Below are 23,052 nucleotides of genomic sequence, written 5' to 3' on the forward strand. Positions count from 1 at the left end.
CCAGAAACCTGAGCAGAAAGTGTCTTTTTAAAGATTATTACTAAAACACTTTGCCAACTGTTTAAAGTATTTAATTGTTTAGACATATATATTGCATTTACAAACAGCTGTCAGAAAAATCATCTATGTTTTTCATATCTGCACAGCTGTAAGTGATCTTTGTGACCACTGGAAAGACGATAGGAAAAGACCAAGGTTTGTGAATCAAAAGATAAATCCACTATTTGAAATCACAAGAAAGCAGGCCAATTTCCAAACCTACCCACATACACCCAATATCCTGCCTTATTTTCTTTTGAGAGACTGCTACATGCTGCACATTCTAGAAACTTTAGTATATCAGAGGACAAGCTGCTGCTTGATTATATGGAAGACACAAATTTGTTTGGGTGATTTACTCTTGATTGTAATTAGATGTAGCGATCGGAATTTAATTCTTTTATTACTGGAGTCTTTCTGTTTCAGAATACATAAAGGGTGACAAGCAGTAGTTCCACTTCACCAAACTAGCTCCTTTTAGTGGATGAGACTCATTAAATGTGGATTACTTCAAGTTGGTTAGCAGTCCAGAGAGTTACACTGGGCGCCAATCCAGCAGAATGAACTGGGAGAGGAGGGAGAGGCATGCTATGAATCACTGATAATAGAGTGTGGGCATTATCTTCCCAGACACAAAAGCAACAATTACATCTGGCTGCTGTTCCAAAATGATGTCTTGTTCCTTTTCTTCCATCCTTCTACTGGCCCCCAACACTCGCAATGCAGTGGTGTATATACCTCCTTCAGGGGGTACTTTAGGGACCAGAAAGTCGTTTTAAAAAAACAGTGATTTGCCACAGCCCCCATGAAACCAACAATTAGCATGTATAACTTCACAATGATAAAAAGTGAACTGCACCATAGCAAAATGAGCTCTGGAAATGTTAAATTAACGAAGCAGATAACAGACAACCCTACTGTAATTTAACTGAGGCTTAGGCTCTGGTACTGTACATTAACGTGTAAAAAACAGTCTCCCTGTTATATTGTCTTTTCTGCCTCATCCCTCTTCAAAACCTCATGACCTTACCGAATTATGCTGTTACAGTGCCCACAGAGAGGAGTTCGGTTGCTGGCTGGAAAACGCTCAGCCCTCTGAATTGTTCCTCGGGCTATTGCAGGAGCCAGGGGAGAAGCTGAAACTGGAGACGGGTATGCAGATTTAGAGGCAGGAGGTGGTACTGGAGCTCCCCTCGGAAGGATGTTCTTTGTGACAGTGGTGGTGGTTTTTCCAGGTGCAAACTTCTGGGAAAATGACTCGTCTGTTACCCAGGGAGGACGGCTTGCTGGCTCCGTGTTGGCAGGGGTGTAGGAATGGACTGGTGCAGGTGCTGTTTAAAGCATGCCAAAAGAAACCAAGAAGGATTATTAAGTCTGTTCTTCCGATAGCAGAACAATAACCAAAGCTTCAGAGGACAATTTGTTATGGCCTGTCCTATTGTCATTCATTAATTCTGGACTGAAGCCAAGGATTTCAGCACAATCGTTGGTTTTTAATCTACATGCATTACAGAAAACATTGCCTCCTGGCTTGTAAAGGCTTTATGGAGACCATTCTCAAAGATATCTCTCCATTTTTCCAGTAGAAATGGATAAAATGGACAGTTCTGGGATAATTTGAAAAGCTGCCACGTAATCTGTTTTAAGGCACGTTATAAATAGAAAGGCCAGATTGTGTAATGAAGTTTTAGACAGAATTCCCCACAATTTCAATATGGAGTTATGCTTGAATTTTCATTACATTCATTAAAATGTAATGAATGTACACAGACGTCAGTACTGTTCACCACTTGTAGAACGTTAGACTCGTAGGTTTCTGACAAAAAATAGACTCACACAGAGAACATAGAGATAGAGAGCACTGTAAGAAGCACTGAGGGAGCCAATTCAGCTCACATGATCAGCAAAACAAAGCCAGCAGCACTCAGAGGAAGGCCAGACTTGCGGTTGTGACTGATCTTAAGTTCTGCTCTTGGCTCTGCCACAGACTTCCTGTATAAGCTTTGAGCGAGTTGTAGTATCTCTGTGCCTCAGTTCCCATCTATAAAATAGAAATGTAATACTTCCTTTCTCCCACCTTTTCAATACCACATAAAATGGTCTGCGCAGAGACTGTGCCTGTTTGTATGTATCAGGCTTTCATCTTGGGTGGAGCTTTATCACATAAAAACAAGCAGAAGCTAGAGCCTGTTCATACTGAGATGTTTTCCCACTGCCTTGCTCTTTTCAAAATGCCAGATCTGGCATTGTGCAGGACTGCAGCTATTGCCTAAGAAACTACCTCACTTTGCCAAGTACGGGAGTACTGAAAGCAGCTTTTCCTTTGCAAGGAAAACAAGTGAGGGATTGTCAGCATGTGTGAAAAGGAGTAAAAGCTTGGAGAGTTGTTCTGCCCAAACCGGAGAGCACAGATTTAGAACAGAAGCCAAGTCTCCTGTACTCAAAGCAAACACTCTGCGTAGTAGATCACGGTGCCAAAAAAATGATGAGCAAATATACCATTTGTGGCTTTAAGGGGCTTTCAGGTAGAAAGGTATTTCAAGCAAGGAGAAATTTAGAATGTAACACAAATATCTCAGGATAATAAAGTGGTGATAAGATTATATTTTACTTAACACTCCACTCCTTCCTTAGCTCACGCTGCCAGGCAGAATAACACACATGGATTATTATTCTCAACGTGGATGTGTAAATCGCGTATGCATCAATCTACTGTGGTCAGCCAGCTTAGTCATCTCTGATTCCATTTTTTATTAACTTCAGAGTTTCTAACACATCTTCTTGATAAAACTTTTTTATTCTTCAGTATCAAGTTTTCTCCTTCACAAAACTGAATCTCTCATCCTAGCTTGAGGCTTCTTTTTTTCTCCTGGGAATGGTAAACATTGTTTAAAGATTTCTGAACAGAGTTTGTATCCAATCCCTTTAAACCCCGGGGCTGTTGCTATTTATGTATTATGGTATTAGGCTAGGCAAAATTAGAAGGCAATATTTCATCTCTAATTGGTGAGTTCAAAAGGCTCCCACCTATGAGACTCTGTAATTAAATAAGGTGACTTTTAGCTCACTCAGTTTTGTGGAAGGATTCTCCCTCCCCCACGGCCAGTTCTTGTTCATACAAAGTAAGGCAACGCATACCACAAAAGACCTAACAAAATGGTCAGATATTCAAACTCAGGGATCCAAAAGCAAACAATGAATAGAGTTAATGTTTTTAGGATATATTTTTTTTTAATGATCGTCTTTAGTAAATTAGGAGCTCTTTGTTTTCCGCTTTTTTCCCCCTTAATCTCATAATGTCATTGTTTTATTTTTCCTCTTTATTCTGATCAACATAGCATATGATTTATCTGGGTTCAGAGTAGTCTAGATTCCTTTGAAGGATTAACACTTGGGATGGGCCTTTTTTATTCTCTATACCTTCTTCTATTTCTTCTTTTTCTCCCTTTCAGCAACTAAATCCTTCATTTTCAGTTGCTGAAAGAAGATACCGAGGGAATTACTGCAAAATGGCGAATACCGGGTGTTTACAACTGCTCTGATTTCTCCATAGTTAACTAACATTTCAGCCATTATCATTTAATTTTAAAAGCTGGATTTATTACCGTGTGAAGAGGTTGGAATTACTGTAGATTTAAAATGCCACCACTGCAATGCGTTACACCTGTTTCATTAACAATGAGATTTTAGTAATTGTTATTAAAAAGAAATTGCTTTCTTACTATCTTACAGTTGTATTCCCTGAACTTACATGAACCGCTCTTTTTTCTTAGCAAGTACTGCCATACAAATTTACCTTGCATGTTTATATATTTCAAAATCTTTCAACATTTATACAGCAAATAAAAGGTGCTGTCTGCTGCGCGTTGTATCAGCTAACCTTTACCTGCTCAGCAGTGAATACTTGAAATAATTCAGTAACTCAACCTCTATCACCTTGTTTCTCAGCCTCAGAGTCTCTTCTAGTAGGAGAGAAACAATGGGACTACTGTTATGTGAAGAGAATGGTAGGAGAAGAAGAGGTTTTTTAGCAACGGTAGGAACAAGCCAATTCCGTCTGAGGAATTTGGAATTCTCATCAGCTCTTCATTTACTGCCAATGGATATTCTTCCTCCAGAAAAAAAGGTATGTTTTCAAAGACTCATGTAGTAATATATAGATGTATATAGTCTCAAAAGCTTTAGCCTTACAAACTAATCCGTAAAAACAATTTCTCTTTTTTTGTGTGTTTTGTTTTGTTAGTGGAACACAAATTTTAGTATTTCAGTAATAGTTTTCCAGTAACAAATGCAGTTCATAATCACAAATTATTTGGCTAGTTCTACATGTAGTGGCCACGTCCTTGAAGCCCCAAATATTTGTGTATACTGTTCAAATGCAGAATAAAAGACAGACAAAGCAGATAATGCAACAGGTCCTCCACAGGAAGACACTACTCTTATTCAGAAGAATTTAAAAAGAAATAAGAATATGCATAACCTGCTATTCTAATCTTGAATGTGTTAAGGCATTAGTAAAAAGTTTGTTGAGATCTGTGGGAATCTTTCTACTGATTTCTAAAAGAATGGATCAAGCCTTTCCATTTGAGCCATTTTGCACATCTGAGTAGTCCCTTTTTGGACTTACAAATTTAAAAGGGAAGATCTCCTTTCTTGTTTTTAAGTATTGTGTTACTTCGTAGTATAAAGCTGGTATTTGGGTTGCTTGAAATACATGAAAGCACTATTGTAGTCTGGAAAGTACAGGAAGGAGAGATGCAAGTATTTTCTGCCATCTAGTGGACCGTGTTTAGAAAATAAGTCTGTGTGTCTCTTAAAAGCACCTTATGTAATGTGTGGGAAAGAAGTGGGCAAAAATCTCCATGTGGGAGCAACAGAAACAAAGATTTTCAGCAGCAGAAAAGTCTTAGCAGTTCTTCTCCTTCCTTTAAAGCATAGACTTACTGATTTACTCACATCTGAGCTACATACTCAGCAATGCAGTTTCACTGTAAGATACATTCAGAGTAAACAAGATTTAACCCTATTACTTTTCAATATGATCCAGATTAAAATAGTCTTGTAGACCTTCATAAGTGGCTGATTTTTGTTTCTGGATGTTGCACACATGGGGCTGTATGTTTTAATCTGAAAATTGCTAGTGTGGAATTTTAGAGGAAGTAAGGCATCCTATTCCCGTTAACACTGACTGATAGCATAAAGGAATTCCTTTGCTAAATTCTCCACTACAAATCCTTCACTATAGTCATTATTTCAGCCTTTTCATGGAGTGGATTTACAGAAACAGAAATCTAAAGTTTATTGGTTAGAGTGAGAGTACCGTTACTGCTAAGGCCCGAGGCTGCACTTGGAGGAAAAAGATGAATATTGTGGTCTCATCTTTCATCCTTCGAGAACAGTTGATCTTTTCAGATTAAGGTTGCATTTTACAGTGCAGGCAGAATTTACATGCACTGGCAAAGTTGGATGAGAAGCTTTTCTAACTACTTTCTTGGCGACATGATCTATCAGTGACAGAAAATGTTCCTTCCTCCATTTCTTCCAAGCAGCAAGTTTCTGTTTGCTTACAACTGCGTCTGTCTTTAAGTCCAGGGTCATGTTCCAATTAAAGTGCTACAACACCAAATGAAGAATACTTGAAAAAGGTACCAGACAAAAACCAATAACCTACAATAAAATGCCTTTCTGTTAAACCACATGTACCTGAGTCACTCTGGGGTTTAATTAGAGAGGCATTTTATAATTATTTATTTTAAAACTTCTATTTATTCTCAAATTTCTCTCTGCAGCTTCCTGAGGAGGGAAGCACAGGAGGAGGTGCTGGTCTCTTCTCTGGTCACTGATGACAGGACAGGCAGGAACAGCACAGTGCTGTGCCACGGGAGGGTCAGAGTGGAGATCAGGAAAAATTCCTTTGTTGTGAGAGTAGAGGAACAGTTCGGCTTCCAACTGAGGTGGTTGATGCCCTATGCTTGTCACAGTTCAAGAGGCGTTAAGCACCAACAATTAGCTTTAAATTTTGCTTATCTCTGAAATGGCCAGGCAGTTGGATCTGATGGTCTTCGTAGATACTTTCCAATGGTACTATTCTGTCTAAACTCTTGAATAGAACAGAGAGACTTACTGCTTGTCTCTCTGCGAACTTTAATGCTATTTGCATCTGTAGTATTTCATTTGTATAATTGCAAATTTTCTCAAGTCCTCTGGAATACATTATGTCCTTTCATTACCTACAAAAGAAGAATTTCCCACATGCAGGCAGGCAAAGCTTCAATTTGAAATAATTTTGCTGTCTACACAGTGACACAGAAGATATTTTTCATACAGAACTTTTTAAAGTTGTCATACTGAGGCAATGCGGCTCAAAACCAGCAATATAAGGAATTGCAAAGAAGATGCCTATCACAGAAAGTAAAAGTTGGGCCTCTTATTCTGAGCTGAATTAAACAGGCAGCTTTTTCCCTAACAGATATGGATATTGCTTTACGCCTGATGCAGGTCTGTGTAAACTAGAGTTTTCACTGCCCCCAAGTGAGCATGGTATTTTGTACTAACCAGTTTATTTTGAAGATAATTTCACTTTCTAGAGCTTGCTCTAATCTGCATTATGGAAATAAACCCGCTGTTCTCATCTTTCCTTCTTTTGCAAGACGGAAATACCATTTGACTGAGAACACAGTATATGCTGACTCACCTAACCAAAATCAAATGAGGAGAAAGTGAAACCTTGATTGACCCTGAGATCCCTAAACAGTCTGTTAAAGTTCTGAACTGACTTTTTTTTCCACCTTTATATCTCAAATACAAAGATAGGTGTAAAGCAGACCGACTGATTTAAGTAAAATTTCTGAATCAGTTTAATTCCAGTAGATCCAGAAATAAAGCACTGCAGAAAAGAATGAGCTTAAGACTGTTATTATTGTTGAGCTTGTCATACATACTTGACTGTCAGAATAAAAATCAACATTTTAGTTACCTTGCTAAGAACAGAAAACTTAATTTGAAACAGAATTGCATTTAGAGTTAGATTGCTAACTCATTTAATTCATTCATTTTGAAGGTTCACATTTTGGTCATCACTAGTTTTAGAAGTTGACTCCATTTGTAACACATTAATACAAACAGGATTTAAACAGCATCAAGGAGTATATTTTTCAACTAAATGAATAATCAAATATATTTCTTCAGTAATTGGATCTGTGGGAAATGGAAGCACAGTATTACTAAGTACTTTAAGAAGTCATTCTTTAATTCAAATACAAGCCTGAATTTTAGAAATTCATTATGTGGTTTTCTCTATTTTGCAAATATCCTACTTCATTTATTTTGTTTCCATCCTAAGGTGTGCTTTCTTAAGCTATTCTATCAACTAGGAATTGCCCTTAGGATCCTAAATGGGTGTACTGGGCTATTTTGCAAATGCACCGACTTTGAGAAATGAGGCTGTACACCATTTTTACAGACTGCTCCCTTGCTTGTCGTCTTCCTCCTCCATTTGTTCCACATTTTTACTAATACAAACATAGTCCTTGATCCTCAGCTGAAACAGCATTGTCAGTTCAGCTGGTTCTGCGTATACAAATTTCCTGGTAAAATGCGTGTTCTATAGCAAAATGTACATATTATTTTTCTAAAAGTAACGCCTGTGCATTCTGGTACTTGGGAATCTCCTTACCCGGCTGGTAGACAGAGGGCTTTATGCTAGCAGTAGTGACAACTCTTGGTTTTGAAGCAGCAGAAGCAGCAGGACTTTCACCATAGCTTGCGGAAGCTGGCACTGGTGTATATGACTGGCTTGTGTTTCTAAAAACAAAACAAAGGTATCAGAAACTTTATAAACAGCCAAAGTTATTGAGTACAAAAGGAAGAGATTTGGATGCTTCCGAAGTACCCCAGAAGAACTGTCTGTGAGAGCTAGAGAGAGAATACAGTGACATTCACTAATTGTTATCATTGCTAAGAGAGGCTTGAAAGTTCTTTAGAAAGAAAAATATCGTAAATTATGATCTCAATCTAAATTCAATGCTATTTTTTTCTGATGCTTGGATTCGGCAACTGAAAAATACACGACATGAAATACTACTATGTGATTTCTGCATTCCTAGATTAAAAACTTTTGCTCAGGGTTCCAAGCATCAATAATGAATACTTTTTTCTCCATTTTATGGCTCAGATGGTTATTCTGTGTTTGATTATAGTCGCATGTTGAAGTATATGCCTCTTCTACTTGCCCGTTACTTAGGATGATTCTGTTTGTAGTAACTTTGCTTCACAGACTCCTAAAAGAGCGTCACAAACAAAGCAAGCAAGAAGGAACGAATTAAAGAAGTACAGAGAAGGGAAGTGACAAATACTGAGATGCCTGGAGTAATAAAAATGTTCTGTGTTCAATATCAATTTAATTCACCCCAATAACATAGTATTACTCTTTCAGTTTCACTATCTCAATGAGCCAGGTATCTACCAACTTGTGCTGAGATTTTAGGAGTTACTTCTATTGACTTTGTCTATAAGAGACAGTTTAAGACATCCTGATTTGCAAGATCATGATCTATTGTGGCTTGTTCTTTCTCTGACAATGGAAGTAGATCCTATCTGGAGAGCATGTTATAATTTTTACCTATGATGAAACCAGCAAATTTCTTCCAGTGCTTTACATTCTCACAAATGTAAACTTTTGATTTGATTTTAAATTTTTAACAAAATAAACTTATCCTGGCAATCCAGCTACTCTGCTACTCTGACATTTACTTACACAAGCTCTAGCCTGCAGAGCACTGCTGACTCAAGCTAATTTATTTTGTCTACTTAGTCCTAGAAACATTGCTATTGCTATAATGACTGTAGCTAGTTACTTCTACACCCACTCTAGGGGTTAGGTCTGGATTCTGTTGTGAACTGTACCATGATTTCATAACCAGCAAAGCACGGTATACCTTTCAACTTTCCATTCCTAACATCTACCTCTGCACCTATGATGCATAAGAGCACATTCTACTTGGGGTCACTGGACAGAGAATCATTGCTTCCACTGCAGCACAGACAGGAAGAGTTATACTTCAGGGACTTGCAAAACATCGTTAGCTGAATATGCAATATCTAAAGATTTCTCATTGTTTTAAAATCTATTATTCAAGGTAAACCACACAGAAAAGCAGTAAGAAATACTTACCTTTATAGGATCAGTGATCAATATTTACTATGTGAATAGAAAGTTTTTAAACTGTGTATATCATACAGACTTAATCTGAAAACAATTCACAAACAAAAAAGCCTACTCCCAGATGTGCAGTTTCACTGATGGCAAGATTCATTTCAATGTTTCTTAACACACAAAACACAAAGAAATTCTGAGCCAGATTAGTGATTACTTTAACTGCCTTGAAGAGAAATGGTTATTAAAAATTCAAGTGTTTTTTAAAGTTAAGAGTGTGATAAAACCATGCTACCAGATTCCTTGTATGTGTAGGGAAATTAAGTCAAAAAGACAAAAAGAAAATGCTGAAAAGAATTCTATTCATTGTATCAAGTTAATGACAAAATTAGAAGTCAATAAGTAAAATCTATTGCAAATATATGATGAATATTAAATACAGTAAGGAAGATAAAAAGGCTTATCAAAGAGAAATGAAGTGTTACGATACATCATTACAGGTTTTAGTGAAGTTAAAAGATTTATCAGATAGAATTTCTGCTGAAGAAAAGGAAATAGAGTTATCATTAAAGAAAAAAAAGAAAAAAATGGAAAGGAAGGAAGAAGAATGAAAAAATAAGATGTCCTAAGTGCTGAAGATGCTGTAATGTAACAAGAAGCAACAGCATATCTAAAGCAGTGAAAGCACCCTTACTGGATTTATCTATAGCAGCCAATGGCATGTGAGAGGCAATGAATTAAATACTGGCTCTGAAAACTATTAGTTTTAAGAAAATAAGGATTTTCATGTTAATACTTCATTGGATGCAGCAATAAACTGGGTTGTTAAGTGCTTTTAAGGTACAGTAGCTGCACAAAACATTTTTTATACCTCTTCGACTGGTAGCTGATGGAGGTGGAAGAATGCCGGTTGAAACTAAAATGAGACAAAAGTTGGATTTGAAAAGAATGTATCAAGAAAATAGGGATATCTTGTCTTACAGTGATTTTTCTTATGAATAGGAGATATTTTTAATAAGTGATAAATTAAACAACACATATATACTTATAATAATGTAAGATCAGTATTACATTACACTTTGCTTATCTTATTAAAGCTGGGAATCATAGTGAAACCTGAATTAGGGTCACAAGTAAATGAGCAGAGTATATTGCTTTGTAATTCACTCTCACACACTTCTGTTCATTCTTTAATTGTGGAATTACAATTCTACCACTGGACTGTTTTCTTTGACATTCACCATCAATTTGTATTGCCACAACAATTCGGTATGAATTTTCTTTTGTCAATAACATAAGCTTAATTTACATATAAGGAAAACTTGAATTAACCAAAGTTCAAAGATCAGCTAAGTTTCCTGGCTAATTATGGATCAAACAAGGATAATCCCACAGAAAGGACAAGAAAAAATAGTTGAAACAGCAGAATCAATCTATCATGAGCAACTTTTCCATTGCAGTACTGTTCTACTGTTACATGCTAAACAGAGCCCTGGGTGAATAAGTAGATTTTTTTTTTCCTTGGGGAAACAACGTCATTTCAGAAAAAATGCTTCCTTCATGTAAATACAAGAAGCACTGAGTCCCCGCAGAGCATAGGATACGAGAAACAAGGGGGTTCAGAATGAACACAACTCCTGCCTAAGCGCAGAGCAGTACAGAGCTGTGTGGCAACAATCACGGCATGAAGGAACACAGCCTATATGTGCCAGAAATAACAGTAGGACCTTGTCATGCATCAGTTATCTTCTTAGCTTCTGGAGAATTTTTTCCCTTTACCACAGACATTGGGATCGTAGCAGCTATGCCTTTCTTGTAGAACCATAATCCTGACTCTTTGCTTCTCCTGTTGTTATGTTCCTGTCTCACTGGTTGTCCTGCTTTTACCCTCCTAACAGAATAACCAATTGCATAAAGACTTCCATCACTTGTTTTAAAAACTTCTGCCATGCTTTGTTTATTTTTTGTAAATACGATTAAGTGTGAAAGTAACATTAGTTCTGCAGGTTTAAAAGGGCAGAGAAACACAATCAGTTAAAGATTAATGACTTCTAACATCCTTCTTCAGGAAGATTATGAAAATTTTAGCCGTGTCAGTTGCTACGCCTTATTCAGAAAAGTAAAATCAATATAGAACTCTTCTGTCAAGGTTTAAAGTCAGATTTAAGTGGCTAAGGACACTAACCAAGAAATCATCCTGTATTTTCTTGGTAGGTTTCTTTAATGTAGCTGGAAGGGGAAAAAAGAAACAAACTTCTGAATCAGTGGTGGGACAACCTCAGGCTTGTTCTACCTGTACAGTTTTACTGGATGGAGATATTGTTGTAACTAAGGTCATCCATATTTTATTTTGAACTAAAGTTATATGAACTACTGCTATGCTCCAGTGGTAGATGTCAAAGTGATGCTTGACCTTTAGAACTGTATTTTGGCATGCTAGTACATTTCTTGATTTCCAAATGAAAACTGTCCGATGTTCAACAATTTGAATTATAAAAATTTAGAAACCAATTCTTATATTTGAATGCCAGCTATAGTATGTGGCAGTTTTTAAAATAAATAAACATGAAACAAGTGCACAGAGATAAAGAAGCTATTTCAGCTGCAACAGAACACTTCAACAAAATGTGAATTTGCATTTTGCACTTGATTGCTAGGAACCAATTTTTAACACACCCTATGAGTTTCTGATTTGCTTTTATGTCCTAAGGCTTGTCGTATTACTGTACTACTAAGAGAGGCACTACCTAAGAGTATAACACATGCCAGCTGATAACAACTTGAAGTATATGTCAATATCTTTGACTTAGAACAATTGCCAGCCATGAACAGTAGCTTTTAACAGCCTGATGAAAGCATTGCTCTCTGAAGCAGACACTTGTTTTTCATAGGTTCTGAGGCTTTCAGGTTGGAATGTACCTCAGGATGTCTCTCATTCCATCTTTTGCTCAAAACAAGGCGAGCCATCAGTTCAGACCATGTTGATCAGGGTTTTATCTGGCGGGGTCTTGAAAATCTTAAAGAAGAGAGTTGGCACAGTCCATCTGGACGATCTGTTGCACTGCCCAACTTGAAGGTTGGCTTAAAGGTTTTTTTTTTCCTTAACCAGTCAGAATCTTTGTGTCTCCTGTTCTCCTGCAGGGCATCACTACAAAGAGCTCGGTTCTATCCTGTTAATGATTTCCTCATAGGTAAAAGAAGGCTCTTGTTAGCCTAGGGAAGAGAAGAATTTGGAGGAAGAAGCTAAGCAAAGCTTGTTTCTTCAGCTGTTCCTTCTCATCATCATCTCAGTGGCCTTCCACTGTACTTGTTCCAGCTTATCAACGTTTTTCTTTACTGGGGAACTAAACTGGATATAGCATTCCAATTGCAGAATAACAAGTGCAAACTGAAGGGAGTAATCACTTCCCTTAGTCCATGCTCCTTATTCCTAGGCAGTGCTGCCCACATTTGCTGCCCACTGGCACTCAATAAAGATGCCCTTATCTTTTCAAAGGAGGAAAACGTAAAGCAATCCATGCCAACCTAATGCGTAGAAGATATTTAAAATGGAAAAAAAATCTAGTATTTCAGAGTGATCTTTTTATTAGTCCTTACTGATAGATAACTAGAAATAAATAACTACAAATGATTTTATAGTTTCAAGGTCTTACATTTTTTCTGAGTGAAAGAAATGTGAAATTAAAGTGAAATGGATAAAGTCTCAATTAAAAAATAGCATTATAATCAGTTTATTAGCTGTTTATATATAAATTATATTTATTAGTTTATTAATAATATATGTTATTATAATTTATTAAAAAGCCATGTGTCTCATATTTCTAAAGATCTATCACTTTTATAACTAATTTAGAAGTTCAGGATGTTTTGGCTCACTTATTTGTAATGGTTTTCGAAGTTTTTAGATGACTGAAAAGTATTGCCTTAAAAGCTGGAAGCCCAATTTAGACTGGCCCCCTTGGGTAGCAGCATTCTCAGTTATCAGTCTCAGTCTGCCTTCACCCAGTCAAGCAGCTTCATAGAATAGTAAAAACAAAATTCAGAAAAAAACTATTTCAGAAGTAAATTCATTTCTTAATATTTGGAAAATTGATAGTTTTGACATTTTGAAAATCGGATGCATTCTTTAGCCTTCCTTTTGTATCCTCCCATTCATGACTCTTAGAAGTTGTCAGTGAATAATATATATATTTTTTCCACTCAAGTGTAAAAAAGGCCTTTCTAATGTAAGGTGGGCAACAAAATAAACTTTATTACAGTTTTACCAATGAAGCCCTGGAAGTAATATATGCCTATCATCTGTGTCTTTTTTTTTTTTTCTCTCATTATTGCAATATTGATCACTATTTGCAAATATTTTGTGAAACTACTGCTAATATTAACGAAAGTACTAATGCCATAATACTACTACTTCTAGCAGGTCACTACATGAGACCTATTATTAGCTATTTTGTATAATTTTCACTGTAGCTAAGAGAATACCAAAGAAATCTCCTATGTCGACAGGTAAAAATATACCTGTCATATCAAGAGTCTTATGGCTCCTAGGATACAGACTGATAAAATGCAAATGTCCAAGATGTCCTCTTGCTGGCCAGAGTAGTACCATGGCTTCATATTAATGTCATGTTCTGACTGATAGATACATTTCGGTCCTTAGCTCAGAGAAATACTAAATTTGAGTCTCTTCTGTCAGTCAGAAGAAATTACTAGGTTTTTCACAGCAGTGTTATAAAAAGCCAAATGCACACAGTTATTGTTGCTTAGTAAGTATGGGTCTTGCTTTGACTGTTAGGGGCTCCTGTCAGCTACAGCTACATAGGACCCTGTTCTCATATCTACAGGTGATCACTCCAACTGACTGAAAGGGATTTGTTAGCAAAACATGCATCGGATAAAATAGTACTGGTAGTCACATTTAAGGGCCTAACACAGAAAAGGAGTGTAAGAATTACTTCTGAAGTGCATGCACTGAGCACTCATAATTTTAAAATGACGTCATCTTACAGTGTTCTATGATAGATACCCATAAATAACAAATTCTATATGTAATTCATCACTTCAGAATTTTCAAGTTTGTGCATAAAACTAGATGTGTTACTAGTAGTAAAAACCCCTACAAAGTCTTCTATTTCATTCTTGCCTACTGTTCTTGGTACATTCTTGGTGACACCAATTTCATAAAGCAATTGAAAATGAAGTTGAGAAGAATGTAACTTAGATAAATGGACTTACATCAACATGTTAGTTTGATTTCTCATGTTTTAGTAGATACATATGGGAATTAGAGAAATGGAACTAAACAAAGCCATGCTTACCTACTAAAACTCAGAACTCATCTGATCTTCTGTTACGTAGCTGTTTCATTTTTGCACTGGTTTCAGTGATGTGAAGCAAATAAAAATGCTTTCAAGTCTGTACTTGTGCTTAGCACCTAACTGCTGTTTTTTATGTTAATCTTGAAGATCATTATATCTCTTAGTATATCTCTTAACGTGTGCTCTTCAAATGCGTGTGTTCTTGCCTATCCGTGGTCGTTCATTAGCCACAAGTAAGAACATAACAAATGAAGAACTGTGGTCTTTTGAAAGTGTATCACAAGGTTAAACTATGATCCCATGTTTTCATCAAGAAAAAAAACCCCAAATCTGTCATTCTCAGCTGGCCTCACTGGACACATTTTCATTTTAAGATGGCAAAACCAGCACAAGCTTACCAACTGAAGCAACTTTGATCAAAATTATTTTCTTGGTTGCCTATCATAAGTCTAAAACTTAGGTTTTTGTTAACTTGGTTTTAATGTGAACCATCAAACAAGGCAGCAATTCTATTAAACACATCATGCTTTTAAATATTTTTCACAAAAACAATCTCTTAAGAAGCCAAAAACCTTAAATGTGAGAGAATAATACAGAACAAAAACAGAGTACAAAGAAACAGAAGAGATCTTTATAGATATACCTAGACTGAGATGAGAGAGCGGATGAAATAGTGGAAGCTGCTATTGACATGTTCTTGGACCCAAGGAAAGGCTTAGGTTGTGAAAGAGAGCTGGGGGCTGCAAGCACTCTGCAGAAGACATAGTAAAAGTATGAAAGCATATATACAATAAATTTACAGGGACAAAAGTAGTGCCATCAGAATCAAACTTTGTCGGAGCTCAGGTACAAGAAGGCTGCTGCATAGTTACCAGGAACAGGTTTTCTGTAGCATACATCTGCAGGCTTACAGAATAGCACAACCAAGCACATTCCTAGAGAACACAAGTCAAAATGCACACATTATGTAAAAATCTTTTTTAAAAATGTCTATTGAAAACGAAGAAAGGCTGTATTTTGAATTCAGATGTTTCAATCTGAATTCAAGCAAAACGTTTTAATATAAAAGCACTATCAGATAGAAGATTAACCTCCTTAAGAAAACAGGTTACTGACATGATTAGTTGGGTAAAGGCATTTAGTTTTAAGGCATATATTCACAAATCAATTTTCTTCGTGTTACTATTTCAAATAGGGAATAAAATTGCTTAAACCATATAATTATTTCATGTAAAAGTGCCTTTCAGCATAGTCCTGAATTACAGTATAATATCCTATATTCAATCCTCCTTTGATAGCTGGATGATTGGCTTTCTTGCACTGGACTAAAAACATTGGATTCCTGTAGGTCACAATTAGGAAGAACATTACTGAGGTAAAAATTAAGTAGTTGGCACGTATAAGTAATCCAAGTGAACTAGCACAAATTTAAAAAGAAATAGAACCAAGAGAACACTTCCAAATCCATGTACAGAATTCTAAGGTATGACAGATTACGTCTTAGATCTCAATTATTTTAAGTAGTTTATATTATTGGAAATGTGTTTTTCCCTGGATTTTTAAAGCACTCTAGAATACGTATCTTTTAGGAATACTTATGTAGCAAAAAATATAAAGAAAAGAACAACAGAGAAGCAGATTCTATGATTCTAGGTGCAGTAAACAAATTCACTCTTACTTTCCCAACAATCTCTATAATGTGACAGCAGCGTGAGTCCTATTTCTTGCCAGGCTGAGTTTGATCATTTCTGATACATGACTGGAATTCCTACTGCACACTACCAGTGTTACGAATTTGCATCTCCTTGAAACTCACATTAGCACTATAGCTTAGCTGCATTAGAGGAAAAAGCTAGATAAATCTATTAGAGATGACTTAAAACTTTACAGAGCACCCAATCATCAGATGTGTGGTTTTGCTGAAATCTGCTACAAAACAGTAGGCTCAATTACATGAGTGAACTACTTTAAAAAAATATTTCCATTTCATGCCACATCACAGAAATTTTGTTAAGAGAAGCCTCATTCAACCACTCCTAAGTACTGTGATGAGTTGTTTTAGTTTTACTTCAAGTGGTAGAAAAACATTTCCAGTTTTGACGCTAGACTTGCTTTTTTGAAATATAAACTATATTCCAGACTTAACATCCTTTTTTGACGTTTTTAGGGCAGCTTTATTTTGCAAATTCTTTACAACTATGAACATTCTATAAAATAAGAAAAAAAAAACCACAAAATTATATAAAAGCATACAAAATAGGCTACAGCTTGTACATACAACATTCTTAAGTTTAGAATGTGTATGCAGCATTTCCAGAGCCATACAGGGGTATATCTGCAAAAGGACAAAGCAATGAAGCATTACCTTTGGAAGGAGGATGAGAAAGACTCTTGCACTACTGCGGTGGGAGTGGCTGCTGGCGGTGTCATCAGACTTTGAGCAGCGGTAGCAGGCTGATGTGCTGAAGCATGTGGTGCAGGGGCAGAGGCAGGGCTGGTAGACACCGGAGCATGCTCAACAGGGCTACTAATCAGAGTTAAATTAAATAAAACAAAAAGCATCTTAAAAAGCAGCATTTCTAAACAGAAAGCAAAAAGCCTACTATGTTTGCGCCTCAGGCTACAAACATAGTAGCGTGCTGCGTTACTGAGAGAAAAGCACAGTAATGCAAAGAAAAAAAAGACATTTGTTAGACTTTTCTGCACAAGCAGTTAGGACTGTAATGTAGTCCTGCACAACTGAAATTTATCCCAGGTCTTATACAGCACTTAAGTCCTGCTCCCACTGAAACCAGCGATAGGAAACATGGTATGTAGTTCTTAGATGTTGTATAGACCCTGCCACAAGCTCTTCGAATTACGATAAATTTCACTCAGCATTCATTCCTGGAGCAGAAGTTTATATTAAGGAGTAAACCTCTTAATTAGATGTAGAAATGCAGTTTGAGGAACATTATTATAGTTCTGTAGCAGCAGGTTTCCTACAAGTTCTGAAAGCCTAAAGATATAGCCAGCACAGTTTTGTGCTAAGTTTAATCATTTTGTGCAATACGGGTACTGGAAAGATGTTTATAGAGTGTCCATTGACTGTTAGCTCAGCTCTGCCCTAAATTCAGCTCACGTTCTGCTGGCCAGCCCATCAACCAATAAGAACACTTTACAAATAAGAACAGTGCACAACATACAAGGGGAAAATATGGCATAAAATATTACTATCTCACACTAGAGTCCTCTCATGGCATAGATAAATACAAACTTTCATTTTATCTGTAATTGCAAAATAGCTAAATTTAAAAAAAAAAAAAAAATTATTATTGTGTCCTGTGGCCATTTTACTAACATTTTCTTCATTACCTGCTATCTAAGCACACAGTGCTCATTAACATATTTTGTCCTTGAACCTTCACTCAGCTTTAGAAAGTATAACTCATACATTAGAGACAGACAAATTGAGTGAAGTTGATCTAGCAGACATGACAGCATAGTCAGCGTATCCACCCCTAAAAACTGAAACAATCTTTTGGGACACTCAGTTTATTGTCTTCAACTATTTACAGGAGAGAATAAGGTTAGGTATCAGGAAAAGGTTCTTCACTGAGAGTGGTCAGGCACTGGAACAGCCCCTCAGGGCAGCAGTCATGGCACAGAGCTGCTGGAGCTCAAAAACCATCTGCATGATGCACTCAGACATAGGGTCTGATTTTTGAGTGGTTCTGCATGAAGCTGGGAAAAAAAAGGGAAGGACGAAAACATAATTTTGTCTTTAGACCTATTCTATTGTGGGTATTAATTAACTTTTATCTACCAGAACAAATAAGGCACCAAAAAATAAAACTAATTGCAATCTGAGTTTTCAAATTATCATACTATTTTGGGACACAATTTTCAGATATAATATGGGCATCTAATAGCCAGACATTAGGGCCATTTTTCTTGATGCCATATTTGCGTGTTATAGGTTCATTTTCTTTAGCAGTTATCTCAGTGTGTTTGAAAAGAAAAAAACAAAAACACAACAAACCACACTACACTTATAACCTAATTATCTTATCCACAAACATTGGTGAACATCATTAAAAACAATGGCTGCATTTTTACTCCTCTTCACTTAACTTATGAGTTAGGTTCTTATGCGACACCCATGAAGGTGATGGCATGTAAGTGATTCTGTCATACAACGCAGAAACAACGCCCAGAATATTCTTTTCTGAGCACACTAAGCATCAAATAACAAAAGGCAGCTCACAGTTCCAAGGCTGCGTTTCAGCCAAGTTTCAGCCCCTAAGCGTTCTTTCTCTCAGCCTTTTTTTCTGTAGTTTTCTCGTCATGTAAGTATTTTCTGCCTTTCAGCCATTCTGCCTAATGTTTTCTTATGCTCCTTTCAGAAAGAAGCTCTTATTTAAGATGGTACACTCCTCGGCAGCTAGAATGAATGCCCAGTACTTCAGAATTCCTGACACCTCTTGCACTTCAAGTGACTGTCCCCTCCTCTTGTACCTTCTCCTGCAGGTTTGGTAGTTTAAATGATGGTATCTCTTATTTTAACTCAGTATTTTACAATCTGATTAGCTGAAATTGAAGCATGCTTGTTACACCCAAGTTGAATGCAACCCACAACAAAAACAGATAATCAATCTTCTCTTCCTTACAGATTTCACCTGCAATTAGACAAATTGCAAAGGAGCTTTTGAAAATACTCATCTTGTTTGCAATTCTGGCTTGCAGGCCATTACATGGAAAGTCTTACAACAGTTTTGCAAAAGTTTGTTTATCACAATCTGCATTTAAGTTCAAGATGAACTTTTCTACCTTGATGTATTTGCATTTTGTTGTAAATTCTTCCACTTCTGTAATATAGCACTGCAGAGCACTGTAGTTGCATATTATACATTGCAGCTATGGATCATGGACTAGTCTATAACTGAGTTTAAGTGCAGAGGAATATTCACAGGATTTCCCCCTTCCCCCCTCAGCAACAGCAAGTACTGGGGTTTTAGCATCACATGACATTGACCAAAACTTAATACTTACTTTGACTTAGCAAACATGAAAAGGTAGAAACTATACAATACCACATGTCTATTTTATAATGGAATGTAAAGCATGTTCTAAAAACAATGTATGATTTTGCCTACTTTGTCTTTCTATTACCACTGAAAAGAAAATGGTTACAGATTGCAAAAGAATCTCTGAGACCGCATACCTTGAGTAGAAGAAAATAGTGAGGTTAGTTAAGTGTGGAAAGCATCTTCAAAATGTACACCAAAAGACAATCTGTGATATACGTTTAAAAAAGAAGAGAGAGGAAGAGAGATAAAAGAGAGAAAAGAGAAAGAAAAGAGAATATATGTCGATATGGACCTGTGTGGAGACAAATTTGAACTGGACAAACACATATGAATTAAATGCAAATATACTGATATAAAATTTAAAAGAAACAAAAAATTGTTATCTTACGTGCTGTAATAGCTTTTCAGAGTGATTAAAGTGTTAGAGGCTTGATCACATTCCTGCAGGGCAGAATACATTAAGAGTTTAACAGAAAGAGGAAGTAGAATAGATGTAAATGAAATAGGTAGAAGCCTTAAAAAAAAAAATCACAGTCTTATTATACACAGTATGGACAGTTGGCAATAATTCTCTATACTCAGATTAACTTGAACTGTTTTTAATTGACCCAATAGGAATTTTAAATAATTTTACTTAGACATTCAAATAAAATAATTCTCTTCCCCCCCCAAGACTGCCTTCTTTTCAGAATTCCAAATTTATTTATTTATTTATTAAGTTATTCAACTTAAAAAATAAGAATTTTGTAGAAGAATTTTGTGAGCAGGTAAATGTAACTGGTGTTTTACAAACCAGATAATCTACTATTACAGCTTTGATCATGTAGGTTACAGGTTAACTTTTTCTTTAAAGGTATTACATACATTTTTAATCTTCACAGTATTATGCATTTTGAGGAAAATCACAGGAAATTGATGTTCTCAAACATCTCCATTTTTGTGGTAAACAATAAGCATAAAATCCATGATGTCAGTTAGGTAGAAGAAAATAAATACATATTCTCAACTGATTTTCACTTATGAAAGTAACACAAATCAGTACAGGTTAAAAGGACAATCATGGTTAACAACCATGATGAGAAAATGTGGCAAGAAATGTACTCAAAGATTTAAAATACTGTAATCCTAGTAGAGTCCTAACTTGTGACTTTCTGTCCAGAGAACAATTGAGTAGATTAGTAAAGCTGCTTTTAGTCTCCTTTATATAACATGAAGTCCTGTTTATTTCAAGTCATCCAATAGATCTCTTGTATAGAATTGAAAACATAAGGGACAAATCAAAAGGTATAGGGAAAATTCCCTCTTTTACTGCTGCATTCATAGAAAAAAAAATGTTAGAGGAAGTATTTAGAGAAAGACTTAGCATGGAAGAGTTTTGCATTTGAATATGACGATGTTTGAGAAATACAGAGCATAACATCAGCTGCTGCTTTTCTGCAGAAGGTGCTTAATGACTTGTCTCTATGTTATAGATGAAATCCTTGCAAGTAAAACCCACAGGAATTAGAAGTTGCTGTAATTTGTAGAACTTAGACAGCTGCCTTTTAGGCCATAGCCATTTCAGTCTGTAAGAGTTAGAGATTGTTATTACCAAACCATTCCAAAGCTCCAAACCAGGTCAGTCGCGTAGTTACACATCGCTGTGTACCTTTGATTACTGGATGAAGAAAGAGAGACTTTATGGCCAGTAGTGACACAACTGGCTTCCCTCTGACTTGTACTTGCTCCAGGCCTCACAGAGCCCTTGGAGGCCATTGGCTTAGCACTGCCAGTGTTGGCACCCACGGTGCATGACTGAGGAGGCTGCAAAATACTGGAGGTCACACACTGTGGCACATATGTAGTAGCTGTAGCCCTGGGTGACAAAGATTACAAGCAAGTTGTAAATGAGATATTTGTTATCATGTCACAGATTCCCTAGGTAATACGTTTCTGAGGAGGAGAGAGAATTCCAGCTACAGAAGATACTGGTGTTTTTAAAATAAAAAGAATTTTTATGGTTTTCAGAGATAGTACCATTTTGTATCCACATCAAATAAAGCAGCATTCTAGAATACGAACGCCTGTCCCCTTAAGGCAGCAGTTATTGTTTCTGTGCAGTGGACAAAGCCTTTGGCAGGAACACCGGCAGGAGTGTAACAAGGTAGCTGAAAAGTCAAGTCTGGGTTTAGTAATTAAGGCTTCATTTTTCTGTCTTCTTTTTCCTGTAACAAGATTTATATCTGTAAACATCCAGCATGTTCTTCATGTATTCCTAAATTCTGTACACTGTAGGAGATCATCATGGTATTGCATTTGAAATCACAACAAATTTTGATGGTTCATTACTGCTTAAGCCAAGGAAAGGATGCAAGAATTTTAAAAGTACCTTGTGTTAAATCTGGAAACCATATTGCTAGGAATATCATAATAAGACACATAGCAAAGCTGCAATGATAATGGATGGAGGTGGATAAAAGCAATGGTTTGACAAACCATGCAAGATTAAGGCAATGCGGTGTGACACTAACAGCAGTCACAGATCAGATACAGTTCCTAGTAAAATCCAAAAGAAGAGATTTCAGTGGAGCAGCTGCACAATCCTGTAGATGGTTTTACACAAATCAAACTACTCAAATGCTAAATATGTTATTTAATTTTTTTTTATTTACTTTATATACACTTGCTATGCGGGAATCAACTTTTTCTTTCTTTCTTTTTTTTTTCTTTCTCTTTTTTTTTTTCTTTTTGACATAATTCTTATTTTCCCTGCGGGTCCAAGTGCCAGCTACCATTGTTTATATCATTATTCAGGATGATGCTTGCACTTGCATTTTAATTCTATGCAACCTTTGCCGAACTGTGAGAAGTCTTCAGAACAAACGTAAAAAGTAGTTGTTCATGGATGTGGGGAATAAAATTGGAAAGAAATGAGGTAAAATTTGCTCCAAGGCATGAACTAACAAGTGACATTTCTTTGCTCCATTAAACCAAAAATTAGATTCATTTAAGAAGTACCTGTGCTTCAGCTCTTGTTTGTACCTTCAAAGATACATTTCTACACGTAACTATGAAGTGAGCTGAGATACTCTGGGAGAAAATCACTTTTGAAATGAAAGAAATTACAAAAACCTCATATCCCTTCAAGGATCACACATACACAAGAATCAGATACAGAAATGTTTATACGCAAGTTCCAAGCAATTTAGTTCCCTTCACTATGTCTGCTACCATCTCACAGACCTTTCTGAATTCTACATTAGACAGAAATGCCTAGCAAATCTGCTTAGTTGAAAGCTATACCATTTATTGCCTTCTCAAATTTTGCATGTTTTTGAGGTAAGAGTAATAGGGGAAAGGAGGCCAACCGAATAAAGGAGAAAACACAGAGCAACAATTACCTGTTTTCTGATGCTGCTGCAGCATTTTCCTTGTCTCTGCGAAAGGAGGGGATATCATATGAATAAAGGAAATGCAATTGTCATTTGTGGCA

The 23,052-nt window shown here is 36.4% G+C and overlaps 1 protein-coding gene across 13 annotated transcripts in view; it reads right to left on the reverse strand.

The window, feature by feature from the left end:
• Nucleotides 1-23,052, reverse strand: part of LDB3 (LIM domain binding 3) — a 119,870-nt gene that overhangs the window by 10,545 nt on the left and 86,273 nt on the right. For 5 of the 13 annotated variants that reach the window (XM_019617461.2, XM_019617460.2, XM_019617465.1 and 2 more), the window contains 7 exons: nt 22,961-22,996; nt 21,229-21,435; nt 16,877-17,038; nt 15,155-15,262; nt 10,065-10,109; nt 7,715-7,842; nt 1,070-1,370 (listed from right to left, as the gene is read on the reverse strand). In XM_019617461.2, the coding sequence (XP_019473006.1) occupies nt 1,070-1,370; nt 7,715-7,842; nt 10,065-10,109; nt 15,155-15,262; nt 16,877-17,038; nt 21,229-21,435; nt 22,961-22,996 (987 nt within the window). The remainder of the gene's footprint in view (nt 1-1,069; nt 1,371-7,714; nt 7,843-10,064; nt 10,110-15,154; nt 15,263-16,876; nt 17,039-21,228; nt 21,436-22,960; nt 22,997-23,052) is intronic. The other 8 variants (XM_019617462.2, XM_019617464.2, XM_019617466.2 and 5 more) reach the window with 8 other exon arrangements.

Source organism: Meleagris gallopavo, chromosome 8 (genome assembly GCF_000146605.3).
Source record: "Meleagris gallopavo isolate NT-WF06-2002-E0010 breed Aviagen turkey brand Nicholas breeding stock chromosome 8, Turkey_5.1, whole genome shotgun sequence".
NCBI lineage: Eukaryota > Metazoa > Chordata > Aves > Galliformes > Phasianidae > Meleagris > Meleagris gallopavo.